The sequence below is a fragment of the Vombatus ursinus genome, unplaced genomic scaffold, assembly GCF_900497805.2.
Source record: "Vombatus ursinus unplaced genomic scaffold, bare-nosed wombat genome assembly UNPS02014807.1, whole genome shotgun sequence".
In the NCBI taxonomy this organism is placed as follows: Eukaryota; Metazoa; Chordata; class Mammalia; order Diprotodontia; family Vombatidae; genus Vombatus; species Vombatus ursinus.
The window spans coordinates 36,809,312-36,835,585 of record NW_020954585.1 but is presented as its reverse complement, the minus strand read 5'-3'; the positions used below and the strand labels follow the sequence as shown (position 1 = coordinate 36,835,585).

Genomic DNA, 26,274 nt, shown 5'->3' with positions numbered 1-26,274 from the left:
GTTATACATCATCATAAATTTTCTAATTACAGAACCATATAAGACAGCGTCTAGCATTTTGAGCAACAGCCTTTTGAGAGATGCTGGATCCAGTCCCCACAAAAGGAAAAAACCAGTTCCCATGATGTGGCAGAGTCTTTAAATTAAAGCTGTGAAATGGAGAAATAATAATAATTTTTAAAAAAAGATAGATTGACTTCTTCAGCCCAGTCCACTCCAAGTAGCACACCCAAGCAAAAAACCTAGAGCAGCTATGCTCAATAATACGCTACCAGAACTGAGAACATCTTTAAAAAATATGCCTAGAGCCTGGTTTACTCATGGATCATACTTCCTTAGTAGGCCCTGGTGTCAACAGCATGGATTGTGAAAGTAGGATTAGAAAAACAACCTCTTTTGAAAAACATGCCTTTTTTGGACCAAGAACTCTGCTGGGGGGAAAAGGTGGAAGGAAATAAGCATTTTTAGTGCCTGGTTTGTGCCAGACAATGTACTTAAGCACTTCACAAATATTAACTCATTTTATCCTTACAACTACCCTGTTAGGTAGGTGTGATTATCTCTACTTCACAGTTTAGAAAACTGAGGCAGACGTTAAATACTTAACCTAATTTTGTACAACTAGTCAGTATCTGAGGCTGTATTTGAATTCCCTAACTCCATGCCCAGCACTTTAATCACTGCACCTCAGTTCCGGTGTATAGTACTACAGAGGTATTCAGAAGCCATGTCTCCGGTGTCTAGAATTCTGCCTTTCATCTCTGCCTCCCAGCTACCTTCAAGTCCCAGCTAGAGTCTTGCCTCCTACCAGAAACCTTTCCTAATTCCCTTCGAGGGTAGTGCCTTCTCTCTGTTGGTTATCTCCAGTTTATTATAGTTATTTTCATATTGTTTCTCCCACTATGACTGTGAGCTACTTGAGAGTAGGGATTGTCTTTTGCCTTTCTTTCTATCCCCAACACACAGCACAGTACCTTGCTTAATGAATTTTTTTTCTTTTTTAAAAAAATTTAATATTCCCCAATTACATGTAAAATATAATTTTTAACACGAGCTTAAATTTGAATTCCAAGTTTTCTCCTTCCCTCCAATCCCCCTGCATTAAGAAGGCAAGCAATTTGATTTAGGTTATGTAAGTGCTATTATACAAAACATATTTCCATGTTAGTCACATTTGAAAGAAAACACAGATTAAAAAAAAGAAAAAGTATGCTTTGATCTGCATTCAGACTCCATCAGTTCTTTCTCTGGAGGTGGATAGCATTTTTCATCATAAATCCTTCAGAATTGTCTTGGATTATTGTATTGCTGAGAATAGTTAAGTCATTCACAGTTGATCATCATATTATATTGCTGTTACTGTGTACAGTGTTCTCCTGGTTCTGCTCATTTCACTTTGCATCAGTCATATAAATCTTTCCAGATTTTTCTGATCATCCTGCTCATCATTTCTTATAGCACAATAGTATTCCATCACAATCATATACAACTTATTCAACCATTTCCCAATTGATGGCCAAACTATTCATTTCCAATTCTTTGCCACCATATAAAGAGCTGCTAGAATTATTTTTGTACATAAAGGTCTTTTTCTTATTGTTTTTTTTAATCTCTTTGGGATACAGATCTGGAAGTGGTATTGCTGGATCAAAGGGTATGCATGGTTTTATAGCTTTTTGGGCATAGTTCCAAATTTTCCCTATAGAAGGTTTGCATCAGCATACAACTTCACCAACATTGTATTAGTGTCACAATTTTTCCACATCTCCTCCAACATTTGTCATTTTCCTTTTCTATCATGTTAGCCAATCTGATAGGTGTGGGGTGGTAGCTTAGAGTTGTTTTAATTTGTATGTCTTTACTTAATAGTGATTTAGGGCATTTTTTCATATGACTATATATAGCTTAGACTACTTCATCTGAAAACTGCCTGTTCATATCCTTTGACCATTTATCAACTGAGGAATGGCTCTTATTTCTATAAATTTGACTCAATTCTCTATATATTTGAGAAATGAGATCTTTATCAGAGAAACTTGCTGTAAATATTTTTTTTGCAATTATGATTACTAATTATGTATTTCCCTCTGTCCTATTTTCCCTGTTTATTCTTCTCACTGTTTCTCTTACCCAGTCTGTTCTCAAAAGTGTTTTGCTTCTAATTTTTACCACCCCCCATCTGGCCTCCCTTTTATCAGCCTCACCCTGCCTCATCCTCTTCCCTTCCTACTTTCCTGTATGGTAAGGTAGATTTCTATACCCAATATACCCAATGTATATTATTCCCTCTTTGAGCCACTTCCAATGAGAGTAAGGTTCAAGTGATGCCAAATGCTTCTCTCATCTTTCCCTCCACAGTAAAACCTCTTTTGTGCCTCTTTTATGTCAGATAATTTACCTCATTCTATCTTTCCCTCTCCCCTTCTCCCAGTGCATTCCTCTTTCTTACCTCTTACTTCTATTTTTTTAGATAATCATCTCATCATATTTAACTCACACCCATCTTCTCTGTCAATGTATACTCCTTCTAACTGCCCTGAAATTAATTAGAAAGATTTTAGACATTACAAATGCCATCTTCCCACTTAAGAATGTAAACAGTTTAACCTTATTGAATCCCTCATTTCTTTTTCCTGTTTTTCTTTTTATTCTTCTCTTAAGTCTTGTATTTTAAAGTCATGTTTTCTATTCAGCTCTGATATTTTCATCAGGAATGCTTGAAAGTCCTCTATTTTATTGAATGTCTATATTTTCTCCTGAAGGATTATATTCAGTTTTGCTGGGTGATTCTTGGTTGTAATCCTAGCTCTTCTGTCCTCTGGAAAATCATATTCCAAGCCCTCCAAACCTTTAATGTAGAAACTGCTAAATTTTGTTTTATCCTAACTGTGGCTCTATGATATTTGAATTGTTTCTTTTTGGCTGCTTACCATATTTTCTCCTTGATGTGGGAGCTCTGGAATTTGGATATAATATTTCTGGGAGTTTTCATTTTGGGATCTCTTTCAGGAAGGGATCACTGGATTTTTTCAATTTCTATTTTACCCTCTGGTTCTAGAAGATCAGGGCAGTTTTCCTTAATGTTTCTTGAAAGATGATGTCTAGGCTCCTTTTTGATCATGACTTTCAGTTAGTCCAATAATTTTTAAATTATCTCTCTTCAGTTGATTTTCTAGGTCAGTTTGGTCAATTCAGGGAACTTTTGTGTTTCCTTTACCAAGCTGTTCACTCTTTTTTCATGATTTTCTTGCTTCACTCTCATTTCTCTTCCCAATTTTTCCTCTACCTCTCTTGATTTTTAAAATCTTTTTGAGCTCTTCTATGACCAGAAACCAATTCATATTTTTCTCGGAGGCTTCGGATGTGGGAGTTTTGACTCTGTTGTCTTCTTCTGAATTTGTGTTTTGATCCTCCCTGTCACCATGGTAACTTTCTATGGCCAGGTTTGTTTTGTTGTTGTTGTTGTTTGCTCATTTTCCAAATCTATTTCTTGACTATTAACTTAATGTTAGAGTGGAGCTCTGCACCTGGGATAGAGGGGGCACTGACCCATGCTTCAGGTTTTTTGTGCAACTGGTTCCAGAGATGATTCTGGGGACCTGTAAGTTTTCAGTTCTACCAAAGCTGGCATGATCTAGGGAGAGGTGTGTTTACTACTCTCCTGGGCTGTGCTCTGTTCTGTGAGCAACCACAAGCACTCTTTTCAACCTCAGAACTGTGACCAGAGTCCCAGATCCCCTGTGGCTGTAAACTCTGGTGTTCCTTCTTGCCCTGGAACTCAGACCCAGGACTGTGACCCAGATCAAAGTATGGGCAATACAACAGAGTCTTAAGCCCGGTGCCAGCAAAGGGACCCCTGTAATCTTCTGACCAGTTATTTGACCCCCTTACCATCTGTGAGCTGAGAGGTCCAGAAACTGACACTGCTTCCACTGATTCGATTGCCCCCAAGGCCTAATGTTGATTTGCTGGGTGCCATGGCCTGCACTGGACTTTACTTCACTCTCACCCTGGTGCAGCAGACCCTTCCTGCTGATCTTCTAAGCTGTCTTGGACAGGAAAATTGTTCCACTCTGTCCTTTTGTGGATTCTGCTGCTCCAGAATTTGTTTTGAGGCATTAAAGTTTTTTGGAGGAGCTTTGGGGATAGCTCAGATGAGCCCCTGCCTTTTCTCCACCATCTTGGCTCTGCCTTAATGACTTCTTTTTACTGACTGATGTGAATCCAGGATGCCAGATTTGCACAGCACAGAAGTCTTCAAGCCACGTAAGAATGAACTTCTAGTGATGGAAGGGAAGATACCCTTCATAGGCCCATAACCTCAGAGTGAGGGACATTTGTTACCCTCAGGATTCTGTTGTTGCCCTTGTTTTATATGGGCAAAGTTGCTCTCCCTGGTGATCTGTTGTTATGTAGAGGATATCATAAACACACATTTCTTGCTTCCCATCCACCCAGCACTTGACATAGGAAAGATGTTACCTGTTCATAGTCCTAGTGAGCTATATGTTACATGTCTAGAAAAACAGTGACTGGACCTTGAAATATTTGCAGAAAAACTTTAATCTCTCTCTTCTAGAAGACATATAATGTAACGGCCCAAAATTGTTCTGAGTAACTTAACAGTCAACTAAAGCCAAGGACCAATCAAATGAAATAGATTATAGAAAGGGAAATAATTAAACCTAAGTAGACAGGTTTGAATGCTTAGCCCAGATAAATATCTGTTTAGTGGTGGTTAAGTAAAGAATTCATTCATTTCCCAACTTAGTTGCTGGAGCTAAGGCTTCTTGACAGTGAACCCTGCTAATCTGGATTCAAGGTATTGGCCTTGGCCTGAAAAGAGAAGCAATAATTTAAGAGGAGAATCTGTTGGAATTAGAGATAGCTATGGTCTGATCTGTGACAGTTACTTATGTAGAAGATGCTTTAGTAAAGGCACTAGGAGACATGATCTGCTCTCCTATGCTAGAGGTTACCAAAAGTATGCTTTTCCTTTTGGAACCTACACATTTAAAAGGCTAAATACCACACACCAACACCATACCAAGAACCTACACATTTAAAAGGCTAAATACCACACACCAACACCATACCAAGACTGGAGTTGGTGACCTTGAAGATGGTGAAATTATCACTGCCTTGAGTGTTGCAACACAAAGATCACAAATGGACTAAAAGAAATTGATTTCATTAAATTCTTAAAGAAGAGCTTGTGCATTTTTTTCTGCTAGAAAGGAACAAGTGAAATAACTTATTTTTTAAAATGTTTAGGAATTGAAGTGAAATTCAGTACATAGTCTTAGGACCTATGTGACCAGAGACAAATCAGCATCATCCTGTGACTTGTAACTTTCTCTCCTCCCACCCCTCACCCCAGTACTCTCGGCAGTGTCTTGAATCCTTTCTTAGGAGGAAAAGATGAGCTTCCAGAGGAAATCAAAGTTTTTGTATTTGAACACTTTTAAAAAAAACAAAATCATACCCTTAAAATTTTACGCAAAAACTTTCTCAAAGAGAAATGAAAACAGAATAATGGAATTAATCATTTTATTACCCTTTTATCTGTGTGAATATAGTGATTCCTAGAAACCTCTTTCATCCCTATTCTCATATCCCTGTTGTTTTTCTGCTTAATCTCTAAGATGTTGTTTCTGTGTAAGAAACACGGTACCCAAGAAGGCTAGGACACTTGTCTTTATTGTTTAAGTATTCTTTCTTTTTAATGTATCTTACCTTGTTCTAAGAACAAAAACCCTTGTATATTTTCTGAGGAGTAGGGGAGGAAAAGTTGGGAAAGAAATATCTACAAATATCACTTAGCTATATAGACCTTTGACAAGTAACTTTGCCTTTCGGGGCATCAGTTTTCTCATCAATAAAATGAAGATTAGACTAGATGGTTCCTTTCTGCTCTAAATCTAAGATTCTATGACTATGGTAATAAGAAAATTTCATTTTTTCCCTTTATCAGATACCACAGAATTATATCAGTATAAACATCACATGTAGTTTAATTCACTTTCACATTCACAATTACCATTCTTTATCTCACCAAAGTATTGGCTAGTAAATAATGATTCTTTTTTTTTTTTCAGCTTTAGAAACTCATCAAGACTGTTAAAGCATAGTAGAGGGAGTAATACTCACACTTTCAACTATTCTTTATATATTTGAGTATTTTGTAACAAAGGAGAATTTTCTGTAGAATTAACATTTTGTAATTACATGAGTAATTCTTATTGTTTTTTATTTCAGTGCAATGAAACCTCATTCTTTTTTGAAGCCCCAAGTAAAAGCACTTGTAAACATCTCTGGAAGGGTTGTGTTGAGCATCACACATTCTTTAGGTAAAGTATAAAAGTTTTGTTCATTGTGATAATCTGATCAAAGGGATGTTTTCAAGAAAATATCCTAATTTCAAAGAAGATTCATAATTATTTCTCAAAAATCTTTAGTCATCTCCATGTTGTCTTTCAAGCATACATATATGCAAACATAAAATGTATATACAAGCATACATATGCATATAAAAAGCTAATCATAACCCATGTACATCTTGGGGAAATGGTCAATGATATCATAATCTAAGTGATAAAATATCATAATCTAAAACTTTCATAACTCTGTTAATATTTAACCATTGCGCATCACTGTCTGAGAGCACTCTTGTGGATCAAATGTTTTAAAGAACATTACACACAAGTGGGATTTTTTTTTTTTTAAAAAGAAAAATTTCACATTCTGAATTAGGAATGTGATGTAGTATATTACTAGTAATTTAAAAGAAATAGGGTAAGGAGCTCAGATAATAACAATCTTTTGAGGGCATTCCAAGAATGATATTTGTGTCCCATTTTATAAAAATTGATTATCCATTGTAAAATACAAATGTAATTAACTGCTGTTGGTCAAAGATCAAGAAATTTTGAGAAAGTCAGCTGATTCCAGGAGAATCTTAAAACTGAGATTATATATTCTTTAAAAAGCTTATGCATTCATGTTATATTTACATATGCATCTCAGGCTAAGAAAATAGAACTATTCATCTAACCACTCTAACAAAGTGTTATCCTATAATTATCTGAATATCTTGATAAAATGATACAGAAATGTATATATTTGTCTAGCACTATTTTTCTTTATTTTCTAAATCACTTAGGATACCAGAAAATGAATCAAATTCTTTGTCAAGAAAACTCAGCAAGTTTGGTTCCATGAGTTATAAACACCGATACAGGTAAATGTTTGATACATATATGTATATATATCATATAGACAATAATGTATATCAAATGCATATTTATATATATGCACAAATACATATGTTTATGTCAGTGGCTATATGTAGATCTATACTTGTAAAATCAGGAACCAATTTAGATATGATTTTTATTTGATACTATATAGTTTTCATATGTATCTATCTATAGATGTACAGAATACTTTTACCTGCATCTATATAAATTAATATAGAGTGCCACCAAGCAACTCCAGATAACTTATGTAATAAATTGATGGTTTGCTTTCTGGAATGCTTTCTGGAACTTCCCAGGCTGGGAGTCCCATATGCTAACAAAATCATTGGTTCTTCCATTATTTAAATTTGAAGATAAATATGAAAATGCATACACATGTTGGTAGATTGTTTCTTTTTAAGATTTAAAGGGACAGCTTCTAGATTTTGCCTTGGGAAATCCACAGGGTCAAAATCTCTTCCTAGAATCAGGGGTTAACCTATAATGATGTCAAGGAACTATGGTCAAGTCAAGGGCCCCAGGCCTATTCTTATAATAATGTTTTTAAATGCATAAAATAAAATACACTGAATTAAAAAGGAAACCATTTACTTATTTTTAAAAGATAATTTCATAGGATCTTCCAAGAGACAATATGGTGGAATAAGCAGGAAATTGCCTCCCATATTTTATCTCCAAATAACTATAAAATAGTGCCTCAAAATGAATTCTGTAACAGCAAAACCAACAAAAAGATGAGGTGGAACAATTTTCTAGGCCAGTACAACTTGGAAGGTAGTCCACAGGAAAGGTCTGACTCACCAAGATAAAAGGGGAGCATAGTCCAAGGCAAGCAGTGTCCTGGCAAACCAGCAGTAGATCCTGCCTCAGCAAGCCAGCATGAGGCTCTGAGCTCCATTGCCCTGTTGCAGCAGCAGATTAGCAGCCAGGACTCCCCCCCACACACACTTCCCATGGCCCTGGCATAGGACCAGGCCCCAGGGCTTACCATAACACCAATTATCTTTACATGTAATTAGAAAAAATAAAATACAATTCTGTCTAAAGTGATTTACTTATTCAGTGACATACCAGTCAAATTAATAAAAATTATTTTATATAGGAATAATAGGGGAAAAAACAATAACAAAACTCATCTGTAAGAACAAAAGGTCAAGAATACCAAGGGAATTAATGAAAAAAAAAATGCAAAGGAAAGTGGTCTGGCCACACCAGATCTCAAAGTATATTATAAAGTGGTAATCATCAAAACTATCTGGTACTGGCTAAGAACTAAAATTTTAAATCAGTGGAATAGATTAGGTGCTCAAGAAACAGTAGTAAATGACCATAGTAACCTAGTGTTTGATAAACCTAAAGACCCCAGCTTCCAGCATAAGAATTCACTATTTGACAAAAACTGCTGGGAAAAGTAGAAAACAATATGGCAGAAGTTAGACATAGACCGACATCTTAGACCATATACCAAGATAAGGTCAAAATGGGTACAGGGTGATACCATAAGCAAATTAGGAGAGCAGGGCATAATTTACCTGTTAAATCTATGGAGAAGGGAAGAATTTAGGACAAAAAGAGATAAGAGATCATCAAGAAATGTAAAATGTAAAATACGAAATTATTATATTGAATTTAAAAGTTTTTGCACAAAGAAAATCAATGCAACCAAGATTGAAAGGAAAATAGAAAGCTGGGAAACAATTTTCACAACAATTATCTCTGATAAAGGCCTCATTTCTCAAGCATATTACTGAGTTAAATTGATAAGAATACAAACCATTCCCCAATTGATAAATGGTCCAAGTATATGAACAGACAGTGTTCAGATGAAGAAATCAAAGCAATTTATAGTCATATGAAGAAATGTTCTAAATTATTACTGAGTAGAGAAATGCCAACTAAAAAAACTCTGAGGGTACCACTTAATACCTCTCAGATTGGCTAATATAACAGAAAAGGAAAATGATAAATACTGGCGAGGATGTGGGGAAATTGGGACACTAATGCACTGTCAGTGGAGTTGTGAACTGATCTAACCATTCTGGAGAGCAATTTGGAACTATGCCCAAAAGGCTATTAAACTCTGCATACTCTTTGATCCAGCAATACCAATACTAAGTCTAATGTCCCATAGCGATCATAAAAAAAGTAAAAGAACCTATGTATACAAAAATATTTATAGCAGCTTTTGCTGTGGTGGCAGTTAGAAATGGAGAGGATGCCCAACAGTTGGGGGATGGCTAAACAAGTTGTGGTACATGAATGTGATGGAATGCTATTGTGCTATAAGAAATGACGAGCAGGTAGATTTCAGAAAATCTGGAAAGACTTATATGAACTGATGCAAAATGGAGTGAGCAGAACCAGGAGAATATTGTACATAGTTCAGCAACATTATGTGATGATCAACTATGCATGACTTAATTCTTTTCAGCAATACGATGACCCAAGACAATTCCAAAGGACTCATGAAGTATAAGTGTAGACCAAAACATACTATTTTCACTTTATTTCTTTCATGATTTTTTCTTTTAGTCTGTTTCTTCTTTTACAGATATGACTAATATGGAAATACGTGCTACATGATTGTACATCTATAACCTACATCAAATTGCTTACTGACTTAGGAAGGGGTCAGCTGAGGGAAGGAGGGAGAAAATTTGGTGCTCAAAATTTTTTTTAAAAATGTAAAAAAGTATATTTACATGTAATTAGAAAAAAAAATTAAAACAATAAGTTCACAGACTTCTCTTTGAGGTATGAACACATGATCTAAAAGTCATGCCCAGGGGCAGCTAGGTGGCACAGTGGATAGAGCACTGGCCCTGGAGTCAGGAGAACCTGAGTTCAAATCCAGCCTCAGACACATAACATTCACTACCTGTGTGACCCTGGGCAAGTCATTTAACCCCATTGCCTAGCCAAAAAAAAAAAATAATTAATTAAAAATAAATAAGTAAATAAAAGTCATGCCCAGTTAATACAACTTGTTCCTAAATCCAACAAAAGGCTTTTAAAGAAATGCCATTAAAACCAAATAACTATCCTCCTCTAAACTTTACCCATTTAACCTTTAGCCATGATTTCCTTTAAAAATGCCTCCCCCCCCAAAAAAAAGATTAGGTGGAAACAAAAAAATTCTTAATATTCAAAAAATACTGTAGGGGACTATCACCTGGGGTTCTTCTTCCCAATAGGTAATGTTTCTTGGTTATTTTTTCCTTCCTTTTCCCCTTTACCTTGTTCAACAGAATAAAGAGTAATTTAAAAAATAATGATAATATATAAAAATAATAACTGAGATAGAAGTTAAATTTTAACTTCCCCAGGACCAAATAGCCAACAAGTATCTGTGGCTGCATTTGAAGGTGGTGCAGTGGATAGAATGCTGGACCTGGAATCAAGAGGAACCGAGTTCAAATTTGGCTCCATACATAATGGCTGTACAGCCCTGGGCAAGTTACTTAAACACTGTCTACCCCAGTTTCCTCATCTTTAAAATGGGAATTTTAATAATAGACTCTCCCTTTGAGGGCTGTTGTAAGGATTAAATCATAGAATATTTGTAAAGCACTTGGTAAACCTTAAAGCACTAAATAAATGCTACCTCCTAATATGATGAATGTTTTTGGAACTTCAGCAAAAAAATTAAAGCATTCTAATTACATGATGAAATTATGTGAGACAATTAATTTCATTTGCTACTCTTACTCTTCACTAAAGGATGGTTCCAAGTAGGTTCCAGAGCCACTTCTTTTGCTCTCCCCAGGCTCAATACCAAGCCCAGATGAGGTTGGCATAGGGTCAAATAAAGAGCTAAAAACAAAAGCACACTGAATAAAACAGTTGGGAATGCTTTGCAACTTGCCATGTAAATGAAAACAAAAATGAGTTAAATGCCTCAGGGCATTTGACAGGGGAAAAATGACAGGGGAAAAGTCAAATAGACTCAATTCTTTTTTTTTTTTTTGAGCTGTAGAACTGTAATTAAAACTCTACCTCTCCTGAAATAAAATCCTCACTCAGTGACTCCTTCTAACATTTAATAAACCTCTCTGCCAGTCAGAAACCCATCACTGTACCAAATGTAAATCCTGGAATTTAAGTCTGCTTCTTGTACTGTCCTAGTGGAGTAAAATAACAGTTGCCACTTCCATGAGGTTTCATGTAAGCATTTAAGTATAGCTAAGTCAGCCTTCACCCCTCTGTTCTTCAGATTTCACAGACGTTTTGAGTGTATCTTTGCTTTAAAAAACTTTTTTTTATTTTGCTTGTATTCATCAAAATGTCACTTTTTAAATGGCAGGACAGCCTTACAAATGAGCCGAGATCTTTCTGTTCCTCTCCCTCGGCCCAATCAGAAAGTGGAAAGAAGTCGGAGCAAGACCTATCCTAAGAGAACAGCACAAATACAACCATCAGGTGAGTCTCAAGAACCCAAAGGCACTTTATATACCCCAGTGTGTACTCTTCAGTAACTGTTCTCACTGATATTCTAGTTGTAAACCCATAATTATCATATAGTTGTCACTCTCAGAACACTTGTTACATGACTGCTTTCTTCTCTTTTTTATGACTGTTTTCATGATTGAAGTGGCTGAGGGAAAGTTCCCTTATTGGTGACTTCCAGTTTATGTCAACCAATGACGACAAATAAGCAAACTAAAGCTACAAAAAAGAAACGTTATTTTACAAAGGCAAAGTTAAAAAAGCAAAATAGGAAACTATCTATTCAGTCTATTTGAACCTATAACTGAATCAATACAAGGTAACAAGACTAATTTTGATGTGAGATCTTACTACTTTAGAGTCATATTTAGGGGTGTGCTGGAGCCAGGTTGAACTGTCTCCGGAGAACAAATTGTTAAATATTCATTGTAAGCATTTATACCTTAAAAATTCAAAATGCTAAAAAATTGAGTGCTTGATTTATTGTTCTGTTGATTGTCTAGAACTCAGAAAGCATACTTGGCCATACTTCATATACTGAACAAGAACAAAACAGGATTAGCAAAACATTCTGTGAAACTATGTTTATACTATTTCTTAAAATGGACAAATGTCAAGAAGTCAAGATTCTTCAGCCTGTTGTACTATGCCTTACTCAGAAAGAATGATGCCATCCAGAAATTATCTGACATCTTGGGGGTTTTTTGGTTGTTGTTCTTTTGTTTTTGTTTTTATCATTTCCTTCAAGAATTAAACTTATCTTTTGGGGCTTGAGAAACAGCACAATCAATACTTGGTTTTGTGCATATTCTTCAGATATATATATATATTTTTTCAAATTTCTGCTTTCAACAAGTGAGACATTCCCTTGAATAACAATTTCAGTGACTTATGTTGATGAGGACGTGAGCATACATAACCCTCATCTTGCACTAAGGGTGACCTCTTGGGTCTTGTTTTACACATAACCATAGGCTGTGAAAACTATTGCAAATTCTTTTCTGATTTTCCCACCACTTGTCAACCTGGAGCTTGTTTCTCTTCTTTTCAAGGAGACTGAGCTCAACATTGTGATATGGTTGAAATGCCTTCACAGGATTCCTCTGGGGCCCTTCATATTAACTATCCTGCCCTTCAGAGAGATGTCAACAGTCTGGTTGCTTAGAAAGGTCTTCATTCTCATCATGGATGGGCCAGAGAGCAAGTTAAGACTATTAAGAGTATTTTACATAAAAAATTTAAATAGACAATTTTCTCTAAGAAAACGCTACAAAAAAAGGCTTGATATGATGATTTCTACTATGGAAGTCTGAGCAAATTTCTATCACCTACCTTACAAAGATGCTTCCAAGGGGACCAACATGAAACTACAGACAAATTCCCAAAGTGCCTTCAGTTTCTTTTAAAAAATATTTTCCTTATTTTTGGTTTTTGCATCCATTTATTTTCTCATTGGAAGACCACATCAATGCTATGACATAGAGAGAAGGAGGTTAAATGACTTGCTGGAAAGTGTCAGAGGCAGGATTTTCCTGATTCCAGATCTCTCTCTAGTATACCACACTGCCTCCCCACTTCAGTTCTTCATGAATGACTTCTGTCTAACAATTCAAATTGTCTTGTAAGTACAGCTTTGTGTCTCACTTCCCCAACCCCACTCTTGCTAGGAGAAACCCCTAAGGGTTTAGAATTATCTGGTAGTATAGCTCTTGAACATCATCTAGTGTGTTTTCCCCAATATCAGTTGACTAGTTACCATTTACTAAATATCAATTAACCTCTTAATATTAATTAGCTTTTATAAAAGGGTATTTAGTGAGAAATTATGCAAAGGACCGAAGTAAAACAACATTCCATACTGAAAACATATCTCTATATATTTTAGTTCCTGGGAAGAGTGAACTCAGATTTAAACTGGTTGCTACAAAACATTCCCTCTGAACAAATATACTTCAGATTTTGCTTACACTGTCTAAAGTTGGGGCTTGATTTTACTAGGTTGGTTTTGTTAGGTCTTGGAGATCTTTAAGCCTCAGAGTTTGTTTCACACCAGACTCAGTTGCTACTGCTACCAGCTCCAGTTGCAGAGGGGACTTTTCATGGGCTTCCCACTTTTCAAAGCTCACAAAGTTGTAATTTGATTCATTTCATCTCCAATACTAATACATTTAAGATCAGAAAAGAATAAACAAAAATAGATAAAACAAACAGCAATAAAATACATTCACACCTACATGGGAGCCAGGTGGTGAAATCTGATGCTGCTACTTCTTCCCCCGGCCAGAAACCCATAGCATTTTCTTTATTTGAAAGGAGGGGAAGGGGGTGCGAGAAGCAGGGGAAAAAAGTTTACATGATAATTTTGTTGTATATTTGAAAGGAATAGCAAGTTGTACATAATAGATTTGCTGTTTCATGTACAATCATCTTTTTTATTGTACTATGTTATGGAAATGCTTGTTTTATTCTGTAAATTAAAAATAAAATAAAATAAACCTACTATAAAAAAATTAGATCTTTTGGGGGAAGAGTTTTCACGAGCAAAGTTGTCTCCATGTTTTCAAGCTTTAAATTGTTTTAACCATGGAAATTTAGAGAAAGACTTGCTATAGATTTGAATCTAATAATACTATGTTTATTTGGCATTTTACCACTGTCAAAACTGTTAAATATAAAACTTGGCTGCCAAAAAATATCAGCTACCTCAAGCAAAAACTTGTTCTTTTTAAAGAATGTTTTGAGTGGTAGAAAGTTACTGAAGCACTCTGAATGTTGCTGTTATCACCTGCACATTGGATGCTATATAGGCTGATGAAATCACTTTCCTTCTAAAGAGACAGAATTTTAGAGTGTTAGTCTCTTTTTTAAAAGCAAAAGGAACTGAGTGGTCTTTGCTATAATTACGTTGAACCAGGCATTATTTCCATTTAGAGATAAGGAAACCTGAGATTAAAAGACATTAAGTTATTTTATCCAAAGTAGCACAGCTGATAAATGGTATAGCTGAGAAAAGAATTAGGTTTTCTGATACATGATTCATTGTTCATTCTTCTGCATCACTTCTGCCTCCAATATCACTACTAATCTATTTACGATGAGAGGCATTGTGGCTTAGTGGACTGCATGCTGGCCCCACAGTTAGCCTTAGGCTATCTGACCCTGAGCACTTAACTAAACTAGTGACCTAAACAGCTCTCTAACTCTAAAGTTCTTGGGTTGATGGAGTTTCAAAAGCCAGTCCTACCCAAAAGGAGCTTACATTCTAATACATATAGGGGTGCTGAAAAGCAGGAGAGGGGTGGAAAGGGAAGTCAGACATAATGAGGAGATGTCTGGACCAAAGTCACCCACATAAAGCAAAAGCTAATATCAGAGTTAGGAAACTAAGGGGTCAAGTCCAAGTTTCCAGTGGGGGTAGAAATGGTCAGAAAGTACCTGGGAAGAGTTACTGAGGCCAGAGCTCCACCAAAATAAGGAGAAAACTCACCTATCATTACTATATAATTTTTTTTCCTTGTTAAAACTTAAGTGATAAAAACAATAGGAGAGAAGTTAAATTATTTTTATATTATCTTCTTTTCTTAATTGTATTATTTATCATGTAATATTGTACCTAACATCGCTTCTCAAACTTTTGATCTCAGGACCCCTTTATGTTCTTTTTTTTTCTCTTTACATTCTTAAAAAAAAATGTGGGTTATCCCCTGTACCTAAAGAGTTTTGTTTATATGGGTTAAATCAATACTTAAAATATTAGAAACATTTAAATCTTATTATGAAAATAGTTCTGATCTTATAAGCTGCAAGTCTTTTGAACCATCATGGGTTCCTGGACCAGATTTTGAGAACCTTTTATAGAAGGTGCCACCTCCAAAATTAAAAATATTGAACAGAATGAATGCGTCCCTTACTTTCTGTTAGTCGAAAAACCTTTATCTCAACCTCTCAATCACATATATCAAAAACTAGATTGAACAAGTATATTTTACATTTCTACTTGAAAGCTTCAGAGCTCAACCTTAAGCACACTGTTTAAGGAAGCACATTCCTGAGTGAGAGTTCACCACCAAAGGTTCCGGTCTCTACCTACTGTTGTTTAAACTCTGGGCAAACAGCCAAGACATTCCAGCAAAACCTAAGAGCTATGACAGACCTGAGAGTAAAAAAGGAAGAGAAAACTGAAAGGAAATCAGAGTCTAGTGAAAAAAGAACACTGGATTTGGAATCAGGAGCTGCTATTACAAGTCAGAGGATCTAGGTTCGAATCTTGACCTTAATCTCTGTTTGACCTTGAGCAATAATTGCTGTTGTTGAACTAGATGATCTCTAAGGTCCCTTTGAGCTCTGATTCTGATAGAATAATCAATTCAAGAAAACACAGAATATCATCCATAAAGATTAATGATGTGGCAAATAAAATAATCTCGAGAGACAAAGTTTTTGGGTAAATTATAATCAGTTTTATTAATCACAGCCAGCATATGATCGACAAAAAGGGCTTCTTATCCTCTCATTGGTCAAAGAGCAAACATGGCCACTTTTTGAGGTTTATATGCCCTTGGACAAGAGGCATTCCATCAGACAGCATTCAGCTCTGATTGATTAACAATGAAAGGTGGGCTTTACAAAGAGAAGTGAGCTAACTCCTAAGAGGGGCTGCTAGTGACTTGTCACTTCTGGACCAAGAGACTATCCCTATACCCAGACCACCCCCAGCCTTGGGCATTCTAGACAAAAGGATCTATCTCCACCTCAGCTTGATTGAGTGGAACTCACCTTACCTTAGACTAGAGATTACAGAGATTCCTTGTAAGGTTAAGTGGGGTCAGATAGAGAAGGTTAGCTCAACCTTCTAAGACTGAGGTCTTGAAACGACGATAATAGAAAAAGGGGGAACTCTGAGTCTCTCTAAATCATTGGTTATTAATAATCATTTCTCTCAATGATTTTCATTGGCTCAACCAGACACTTCTGCAAGACTGAAGCCTTTACTTATGTTGGCTAAAATATTACTACACTTAATTCAGCTTTGATTTTTTTTTTCTCCCCATTTACATTCATTGTAGTCATGGATCATTTTGCTAGTTATGCTTACTTCACATTAAATAAGTTGACATGCCTTCTAATGCTTCTACATATTTATTTCTTTTATTGTACTGGGTCCATTGCCTTCATTTTTAGTCATTGCCGCTAAAATTGCCACCTACTTAAATTTCTACTCTCAATGTTTTGGTATATATGAGACAGTCACTTTCTTGACATTGTTCTAAATTGACTTTCAAAATGGTTGAAGATTTAATTGCTCCACTGTAAGTTTGTCCCAGTGCCTTCCATCTCTAGCCTGTGCAACAGATCCTTAATAGAAATAGTTAAGATTTTTCCCCACAGCTCCACTACTTCCTACCTACCATCAGTCACTTCCTTATTCTCATGGAACCGAGTTTCCTAGTGTAAATGCTTTCATAAAAACTTTATGCTATCGAGATTATACTTACTGTCTTTTGTGTCACTTCTATACCTTATTTCTGTTGAGAATTCTTCTCCAATCAGTTACCCAATTCTTATTTTTTTGTACTGTAACTTTCAATATTTAGGTAGCATATTTGCATATTCATCCTTTAACTTATTGTGATAAAAGATGAAAGTGTAAGACAAATTACATTCAAGGGATCTCAGAGACAGGGTCCTGGGATACTTCAACCAGCATCAGGTTGGAGGTGATTCTTTGAGGCAGTAGTTGTTTGGCTACCTGAGAACATGGCTTTATTGCCTGTCCATCAAATATAGCTATTATTTTTTTTAAAATCTCAAATTTCAATGATAATTTTTAATTTTTATTTAAATATGAACATCTATTATATATTTCAGGTAGAAATAAATTTTATCTTAGGAAATGATGAAAAACACGATTGATATTTATTAATTATAAACTATTGGCACAAATTATATTCTTTCTCCTTTAAGGACAATTTCCTACTATCTGTACCATTTAATACCTTTTTGTTGAGATTTGTATAATCCAATCCACATCTATCATCTAATCAATATCCTAGAAGCTATTGTCTAGATATCCATGTGGTTTACTTCCCTTTCACCATGAATTCATCAGGAGGCTCACAATCTTCCTCTACTCCAGAACTCCTACCCTCACTCCAGCCCTCATAATACAGGATTTCTACATGTATTTTGATATTCCATTAAACACCCTACGCACCTGTTTTTTCCATGTCTCCATATCCTGTGACCTAAGACTTCAACCATTTGCTATCAACTACAAGTGCATGAACTCTGTCTTTAGGAACTCTCAAATTCTCTTTCTGGATAAGCTTTCCTCCTCTTCCTCTCTTCTGAGTGCAACACTGTATATGGTCAGTGATATCATATCTCAACTTCTTTTCTATCATAGACTATCACCCATGCAACGGGCAAACTCTTTCATTATCTTGAAGGCTTGGTAAACCAGTTTAATTCTACATTGTCCTTTTCTAGAATTCCTATATCTTAATCATATCTTCAGTTATATCATTCATGCCAACCACAGCAGCCTTGGATGACTGCCATATATGCATTGCCTTCACTTCTACGCATACTCCTGAATATACTTACAGAATATCATGCTAAATAACCTGTTTCATAAGTAAGTCACTGTACCAAGTACTGCAGGGAATTTTCCAAACTTTTTCATCAACCCTTAACTGTTCTATGGCTCTAATACCCACCATCACAGTTGAGAAAATGAGGCCATTCACTGAGTTCTGTATTCATCTCCTCTTTATCACATTAGATGCCTTCTGCTGCTATTTTCTCCTTTCTCACTCTCTCAAATTAAATGGCTCTTCTTTCAAAATCAAATACAAAGCAAACTTGCATAAATGATCAGCTACTATACTGTAAAGCCCAGCAAACAACCTCAGTCATTCCCACCTTCATGTCCATGTATCCTCAAAAAATTCCTCACTTAAAACATCCATGCTTGGTAACTACCACTCCATAGCTTTCTTCTTTTGGAAATAAACTTCTAGACAAGGCCATGTAGCATAGATGCCTTTACTTTTAAACTTCAAAAAAAATTACCGCTAATTTCCTAATTGCTCTTCTAAACTTAACAGAAAATTAATTGCTATATTTCCCTATAAAGTCTCACTTCAACGCCATATACTAGATGGGTTTCTTTAAAATTATATTTGCTACGCTGAAAATGTAATATATCCTCAATTACAAAATAATTTAGTATTTTTAACCACTCTCCAAAGAATTCCTTTTCCAGAGTTATTAGTGCACTTGCTCTTAAATCAATTTACTCTTTTAATGAAAATGTTATGAAATGAAGCATTTGTTCCTTAAGTTTCTTTCTGTACAGCCTTACCTGAACTCTTGAATTCTCTGTGAAAATAAATCATGGAGGCAAGTCTTCCCTTGACTCAGCGAGTACTTTTTTGTAAGCATTGCATGTCTACCACACCTTCAAAGATATTTTCATCTTTATTGCTTGATGTTGAACTTCGGCTTTGCTAGTCACTTTAAGATGTGTTTTCCAACAGATCCTTTAGGGTTCCTTTTTCAGGAAGGTTTTCATGGGCAGAGAGTATTTATCAGCTGTGGTGTTTATTTTGGGAACATATAGCATCAGAATATTTTCTACCTCTTTTCTTTGTCAGACTCAGGATACACTTGTATTTTGCTTGGATTCAGACTGAGATTTGCTTCTACGTCAGCCTAGCAGCGTCACAATAAAGCAATACAAAACCAATACAACTTTAAAGTTTCCCAAAAGCAATCTTTAAAAATCTAGTTTTTTACCTCAACTTTTAGAAATACAAATAAATCAGGATCCGAGCCATCAACTTCCAGATGACTGCTCAGGCTATATACCAAACTCCCACCAAGTCCAAGGTCTCTAGCCCACTGGACCTGGCATCAGCTAGGTTCAGAAGTCTGAACAGGACCCAGTGAGGCAGGGAGAGCTCTGCACCCTTTGCCAGCAAGTAAAAAATTTCAGAAGCTGAGACCTTCACCCTTTACCCCAAAAGAATTTAAGTCCCATTTGTTAGAGGGGGGAATGACGGGATCTGGGCCCTGGAAAACACTGTTTCCCCCCTCTCCCCCAAACTTCCCTTGAACTTTCCCACATGGCCAAGTCTGAAGCATCCACTCATCCCAGTAATCTTTTCAACTGACCTTTCATTGTGGCCCCACACCCAATCTCCAACTAACTGTCTGTTACCTTTAGCCTAGCCCAGCCCTTCATTGTCTGTTACCTCCAGATCACTTCCCACCCTTAATTCCATTTAGACCCCTTCTCTATTCCACTCCTAGATTACATCCAGATCCAGATCTTTCCACAATCTTTCAGTGTATAAAGTCCCTCTTGCCCCCATTGAATCACTGATTCTTAAAATCTGGCCAATAGCAGATTCTTAAAATCTTGCTCACCTTAATCAGTGTTTTGATAAACTTTGTCACTGACTGAAAAAAAAAAAGAAAAGAAAAGAAATACAAATAAATCTTACAAACTTCTTAAAGTAGTTGCATGACTAAGGAAAAGCTATACTTTATAGAAGTTCAAATGATCATTTTAAAAAGCACTTTTAATTTCATAGTATTTTTTGTCTTGGCAAAAAAAATTTTAAAAAAAAGCAAAACAAACGTTTATGGCACTCAGAGGCAGTTTTGACTGAGACCTTTTTTTCTGTTCTGCATGGAATTTACAATAAGCAAAGCTAGTCAGTTTGTCCAAAAAGATCTTTCCATTCTTCATGGGGATGTACATTGTTCAAGATTTCTTTTACTATTCTCAGTTAAGTTATGCTGCAGGACAAAATTACCATAAGATGTGGGCAAAATGTAATACCGTGGAAAGAGTGGTTGATGGATGAAGGTTCATAAACTGAAAATGTTTATTTCTTCCTGGGTCTTATTTACTAATAAGCAAAGGGACTAGATGGGTGGGAGAAGAGAAGGAAACAAACATGTATATAGTACCTATGAAGCCAAAATTAATTTTCATTTAATCCTTACAACCCTACAAAGTAGGTACTTCTATTTCCCTCATTTTACAACTGAGGAAATAGCTTTCAGCTGATCATGACATTACAGTATTGTTATTATTGTACACAGTGTTGTAGTTTTGAATTCATTTTATACCATTTGCTGCAAGTGTTTTCTGGTTTGTCTGAAACCATCCTGCTTATTTCTTATAGCACAATATCCCAACAATCATATAGCTTGAACAACAAACTGCTCAGCTATTGCCCAACTGATGAGTATCATCTCCACTTCCAATTTTCCTACCACAAAGAGATTCTTTGATCTTGTTGGTACACAGACCTGATAGTTCTTCAGAATGTTTGGACTAGTGCATTTATGTCCCTATTTTTCCACATCCTAGGCAGCATTTGTCACTTTCCTTTTCTGTCATATTAGCCAATCTGATAGGTGTGAGGTGGTACCTCAGAACTGTTTTAATTTGCATTTCTCTAACCACTGGTGATTAAGAGCATTTTTTCATGTGACTATTGAATTTCTTGAATTTCTTCTAAAAAATTCCTGTTCATATACTTTGACCATTTATCAGTTGGGGAATGGCTTTTGAATTTTTATAAACTTCTCAGTTCCCTATCTCAATGAAGACAAATGGGCTGTAAAAACCCTTTCCTTCTTTCCTGCTTTCCTTCTAATTTTGTCTACATTACTTAATATAGTCAAAATCATACATTTTCTCCTTCCCTGGTTTAGATATCAGTACCATATTTGTGTCATGAAAGGAATTAGTCAACTTTACACTATTTTCCCAAATAGTATTGGAATTAATTGTTCTTTAAACGTTTGGTAGAATTCACTTGTGAGTCCATCTGAAGCTCGGGTTTTTTCCTTAGGGAATTCATTGACGGCTTGTTCAGCCAGTGTTTTTTGGAGTTATTTATGTATTGTTTCCTCTTCTGTTAATCTAGGTAGCTTATATTTTTGTAAATATTAATCCATTTTACTTAGATTTATTAGCATACAATTGGGCAAAATATTTCCTAATAATTGCTTTAATTTCCTCTTCATTGGTGACGAATTAAACCCTTTTCATTTTTGATACTGGAAATTTGGTTTTCTTTTTTTAATCAAATTAAGCAATGGTTTACCTCTTTTATTTTTTTTCCCCATAAAACCTGCTTAGGTTATTAGATCAATTTTTTTTTTAACTTTCAAGCTTACTAATTGGGGATTTTTAATTTGTTGTTTTTTTTAATTATATGCCCAATTCGTTGATGTGCTCTATTTTATTGATGTTTGACTTTAAAGATATCAATTTTCCCTTAAGGACTGCTTTGGCTATATCCCATAAATTGTGATATGTTGTCTCATTGTCATTCTTTTTAATGAAATTATTTCTATGATTTGTTGTTTGACTCACTCATTCTTTAGGATTGGATTACTTAGTTTCCAATTAATTTTAAATCTATTTTTCCATGGCCCTTTATTACATGTAATTTGTATTGCATCATGGTCTTTGAAAAGCATGCATTTAATATTTCTGCCTTTCTGCATTTGATTGTGAGGTTTTTATGCCCTAATATATGGTCAATTTTTGTGTAGGTGCTATGTACCACTGAGGAAAAGGTGCTATGTACCTCTGTTTCCTGGCATAGTTGTCCCCAAAGGGTCTTAACTTCCCTATTTAGCTGTCCAACTCCCTCTGATGACTGTGAGTGGTAAGGGATATGCAGGCTAAGGGTAGCTGTAGACTTGCTTGGTTATTTCTATGGTAAAGCATGGCCTTTGGTTGTAATCAGTAGTAATGGGAGGCTCAATTTTAATATTATGTCCTTGATCAGGTACCTTGCTACTGTGTTTGCCATGGCTTGTTGTCACTGGAACTGCCTCAACCCAAGGGCTCCATCAGTCTCTGCGCTGCCAAAATCTGTAGACCATGGACTTTGGCAACTCTATTAACGTTGATCTGCAGGTTTAAAATGTTAGGAACTCCCACAATCTCCCCTTTTCTGATGATTTTCTTTCACAAAACAGCTTGAGACCACATGGTGGGAGCCTGCATAAACAACAAACCAGGAAGGGGCATGGGGTGGGAGGAGTGCCATAAGCGTGAGCTTGAATGCTCACTGCCACCCTAGGCATAGAGTTGCAGACACAGGAGGAGCACTAATCCTTTTTCAGCACCAGTGACTAAGGAAGAATAGTCAAGAAGAGTGGTTGGCAGCTCTCAATGACCCCAGGGCAACTCATTTGGCCACAACCCAGTTGCCATTTTGCAAAAAAGACCATTCTCATACAGTGCATCACAGAAATAGCCTCAGGAAGCAAAAGGGCTTGAAAGAGTTAGTTAATAAGTAGGGCATGAACTATCTGTTTAACTTTGCCAGGTGCTTCATAGACTCCAATGGCATAATCGGTATAAATGTTCATTCAGAGGCTCTTGGCCAGTTAGCAAGTCCTGGTCAGTGTCATCAAATCCATTGACAGGACTACTTCCCCAGTAACTCACAGCCCATTTTCATACACAATATCATTCTCCTCCAAAGCAAAAATAAATAAAAAATAAGTAAAATAAAATAAAAAAGGGCAACTAGGTGGCACAGTGAAGAGAGCTCTGGCCTTGGAGTTAGGAAGACCTGAGTTCAAATCCCGCCTCAGACATATAACATTTACTAGTTGTGTGACCTTGGGCAAGTCACTTAACCCTGATCGCCTCACCAAAAAGCAAAAAAAATGAATAAAAAAAATAAATAAAAACAGGCTCCTCTAAGGGAATGTGTATGGAGGCAAGGCAGTGGGCCAGCAGTCATGTAGTACCTCATCCTTTTTCAGTTCTGGAAGGAGAGTGACTGGATTTATGACATGAGTAGAGAGATTAGGATCAGACAAAACTTTTTGCCTAATAAGCAGCCACCCTGCCAGCCACTTGAGTCTTATATTGGGAGTGAAAAAGGCAGCAACAAAGGCTCCTTTTTACAAGCTCAACAGCGGCCCCAAAGGTAAACCTACATCACCCTTCTCCACTAGCACAAGTGATAACAAAGAGCTCTCTGGTGGGGCTCCAACCTCTGGATGAAGACTCCCGATGTGACCCCTCTCTGTACATGCACAAAACAGTAAAAAGGCCTGTCATAATTTGCCACTGCCAGAGTTGGTGGGGTGGCCATCATCATTTCACTGTCTCTGCTACCTCAGAGGCCTCTAACCATTTAAACTGGCATATAAGGCAAGCTGTAACTTCAAAGGAGGCGATCTGGTGGGCCTTTCCACAAAGAGAAGTTTGCACACAGGCTCCTTGTGTAGGAGAGACAAGCAGCATATGAAATCAGAGTTGTGGTGGGTGCACCCCTTGTAGGTCCTTGACAAGCAACTCTGCAAACAGGAGATTCACAATAATCCTGGAGCAGCCTGCTTCAAGTTAAAAACAAAACAAACAAACAAACAAAAAAAGTACCGTGAGTCGGGATCTACCAGAATACTCAAAAAGCAGGACACAAGTCAAAGAGAATAAATATGCTCCTATTGTGGAGAAGGTTGAAGTTAGGAGAAATAGGATTCAGAACCAGGACGGCTCTTGGGATGACAAAATTGATAACCCTCAGATGCCAGATTAAACAGTATACAGATAGGTCTTCCTCATAGACGGTACACAGCTTTCACCATCACCCCCAGATAGACGTAAGCCATCTCTGACTAGCTTCTAAAGTGATATATTGTTGCACACAAGGGGGCAGTCTATCCTTAATCTGGAGCAGCACAGGCGTGGCTTGGCTGACTTCAAGAACCATAAATACCAATACCTGGAAGCGAATCAGTCACCGGAAGTACCAGAAACTTCTTAGATTCCTGTCCCAGAGTGATGACTTCTTCTGGATCACAGTGAATAGCTGTAAGTTTACTTCACAGTAATAAAAAGATATGAAAATGAAGGTATGGTAGCTAGTGGTTAAAGCTCTCAGGTCACTTTTTCCTAAGAAGACTATTACCCTTTTAGCCCTTAACATTAGAAAGCCTTTAGGGGGTTACTTAACAGCAACCATCATTGCACATATTTATTCTTTTGCAATAAAAACATATTGGGGGTACCCCTGGCTTTCTCAATTTCCCTTTCTGATCCTTATTCCTCTCTACTTTCTTCCTGCATCGCCTGATTTCATTAATAGTTTTCCCACTCCGGCCAGGACAGAATTTATGAAATTGTGAACATCTGCTGATTTATTAACATAAGATGAAGCGATTTCCCTTTGCTCGTTTTCTGGGTTCAACTGAACAAATCTCTGAGTGGCAGCAAACAAATAAATATAGAAATAAAGTCACTATGTTCATCTAAATTTTTAGTTAAGTGGCACGAAATTTTCCCCAATTTATTGATGGTTGTGCTGCCTGATCTAGAGCATCATAGACAGTCATTTGTTGCCCTAGATATTCCCCAGTCACTCTCATTATTCTAATTCCAATGAGGCCATGTCATCCTAACTTCACCACATAGGACAGGACTTTTGCTTTCTCATCATTTGTGAGAAAAGGCATCTAATAATTGATGCCCTTTCAACTGGTATTGTGTCTTCTTATGTCTTAATTTCCTTGATGACAGTGACAGGGTCCCTCTGAAAGGGTAGAGTGGATTATTGCCATAATACAACATCTCCTGGTGAAAAGAGGACATATACTTTCCTCTGACCATTTGCTACAAAATGGCTCGTAAGGGTGCCATGGTCTTTTTTCTGAGACATCTGGATTGTATGGTTGACCTGCCAGTGGATTTGGTAAAGAGAATTAGTCTCCATTTGAAAGTTCTGGCCAATCCTAATAGTTCATTAGCCTAGGTTCTAGACCTTCCAAGTCTGGATTTTAGCATGCACAGCTGACATTCAAAGGTTCTATATTCTCCCATCTTCATCTGGACATATTTGTTTTCCACTGTTATCTATATAAGGAGTGTGGTCTATGCTGAGCTTTACTTTAATTGCCAGTTTAACTGGTAATTTTCACTTATCCTGTAATAGATTGCCTAGTGGGTAGGCATCAGGAGACTTACTCTGTCCAGATCCAATAATGATACTATTATGCCTTGACCATTCTGTTCCTTTATGACTTAATGCTGGGTCAAGACCACTGCCTTTGCCCTTTGGTGGCCCTATTCCTGTGTCTTCCTGCACAAATGATAAAATCAATTTTGGACTCACAACCTGTTCCCCTTTCCTATGTCCCAAGTTTGGGGAGACAACTCACCACTTCATGGCTGACTGAGTCCTGAGAGTCTACGCCAACCCACAATTGGACAAAGGTTGGAATGCCGGTCCTGGTATCCGCTGCAGAGTAGGCATGTGAGCAAAGGGTAGTGTGGGAGTCGTCAAATTGTTAACAGGAAATGCTTTTTCAGGCCTTGCCATGGTCAGTGACACAAACTAAGGGAGATAAAAGTAGTTTATTAACACAGCAAGGGAATAGGCAGTTGAAGGGGATAGAACTGCTTTAGAGAGTAATCAACAACTTCCATTTAAGGTCAAGATTGGTACATATGAGTGTTCCCATATCTAACTACATATGCAGAAAGGTATTTTCAGACTGCCATCTTCTGTAGGCT

General features: G+C 36.6%; 1 protein-coding gene across 2 annotated transcripts in view; it reads left to right on the top strand.

Moving 5' to 3' along the window:
* Positions 1-26,274, top strand: part of EPB41L4A (erythrocyte membrane protein band 4.1 like 4A) — a 178,186-nt gene that overhangs the window by 114,165 nt on the left and 37,747 nt on the right. For both annotated transcript variants that reach the window (XM_027874746.1, XM_027874748.1), the window contains 3 exons: positions 6,259-6,350; positions 7,163-7,240; positions 11,563-11,678. In XM_027874746.1, the coding sequence (XP_027730547.1) occupies positions 6,259-6,350; positions 7,163-7,240; positions 11,563-11,678 (286 nt within the window). The remainder of the gene's footprint in view (positions 1-6,258; positions 6,351-7,162; positions 7,241-11,562; positions 11,679-26,274) is intronic.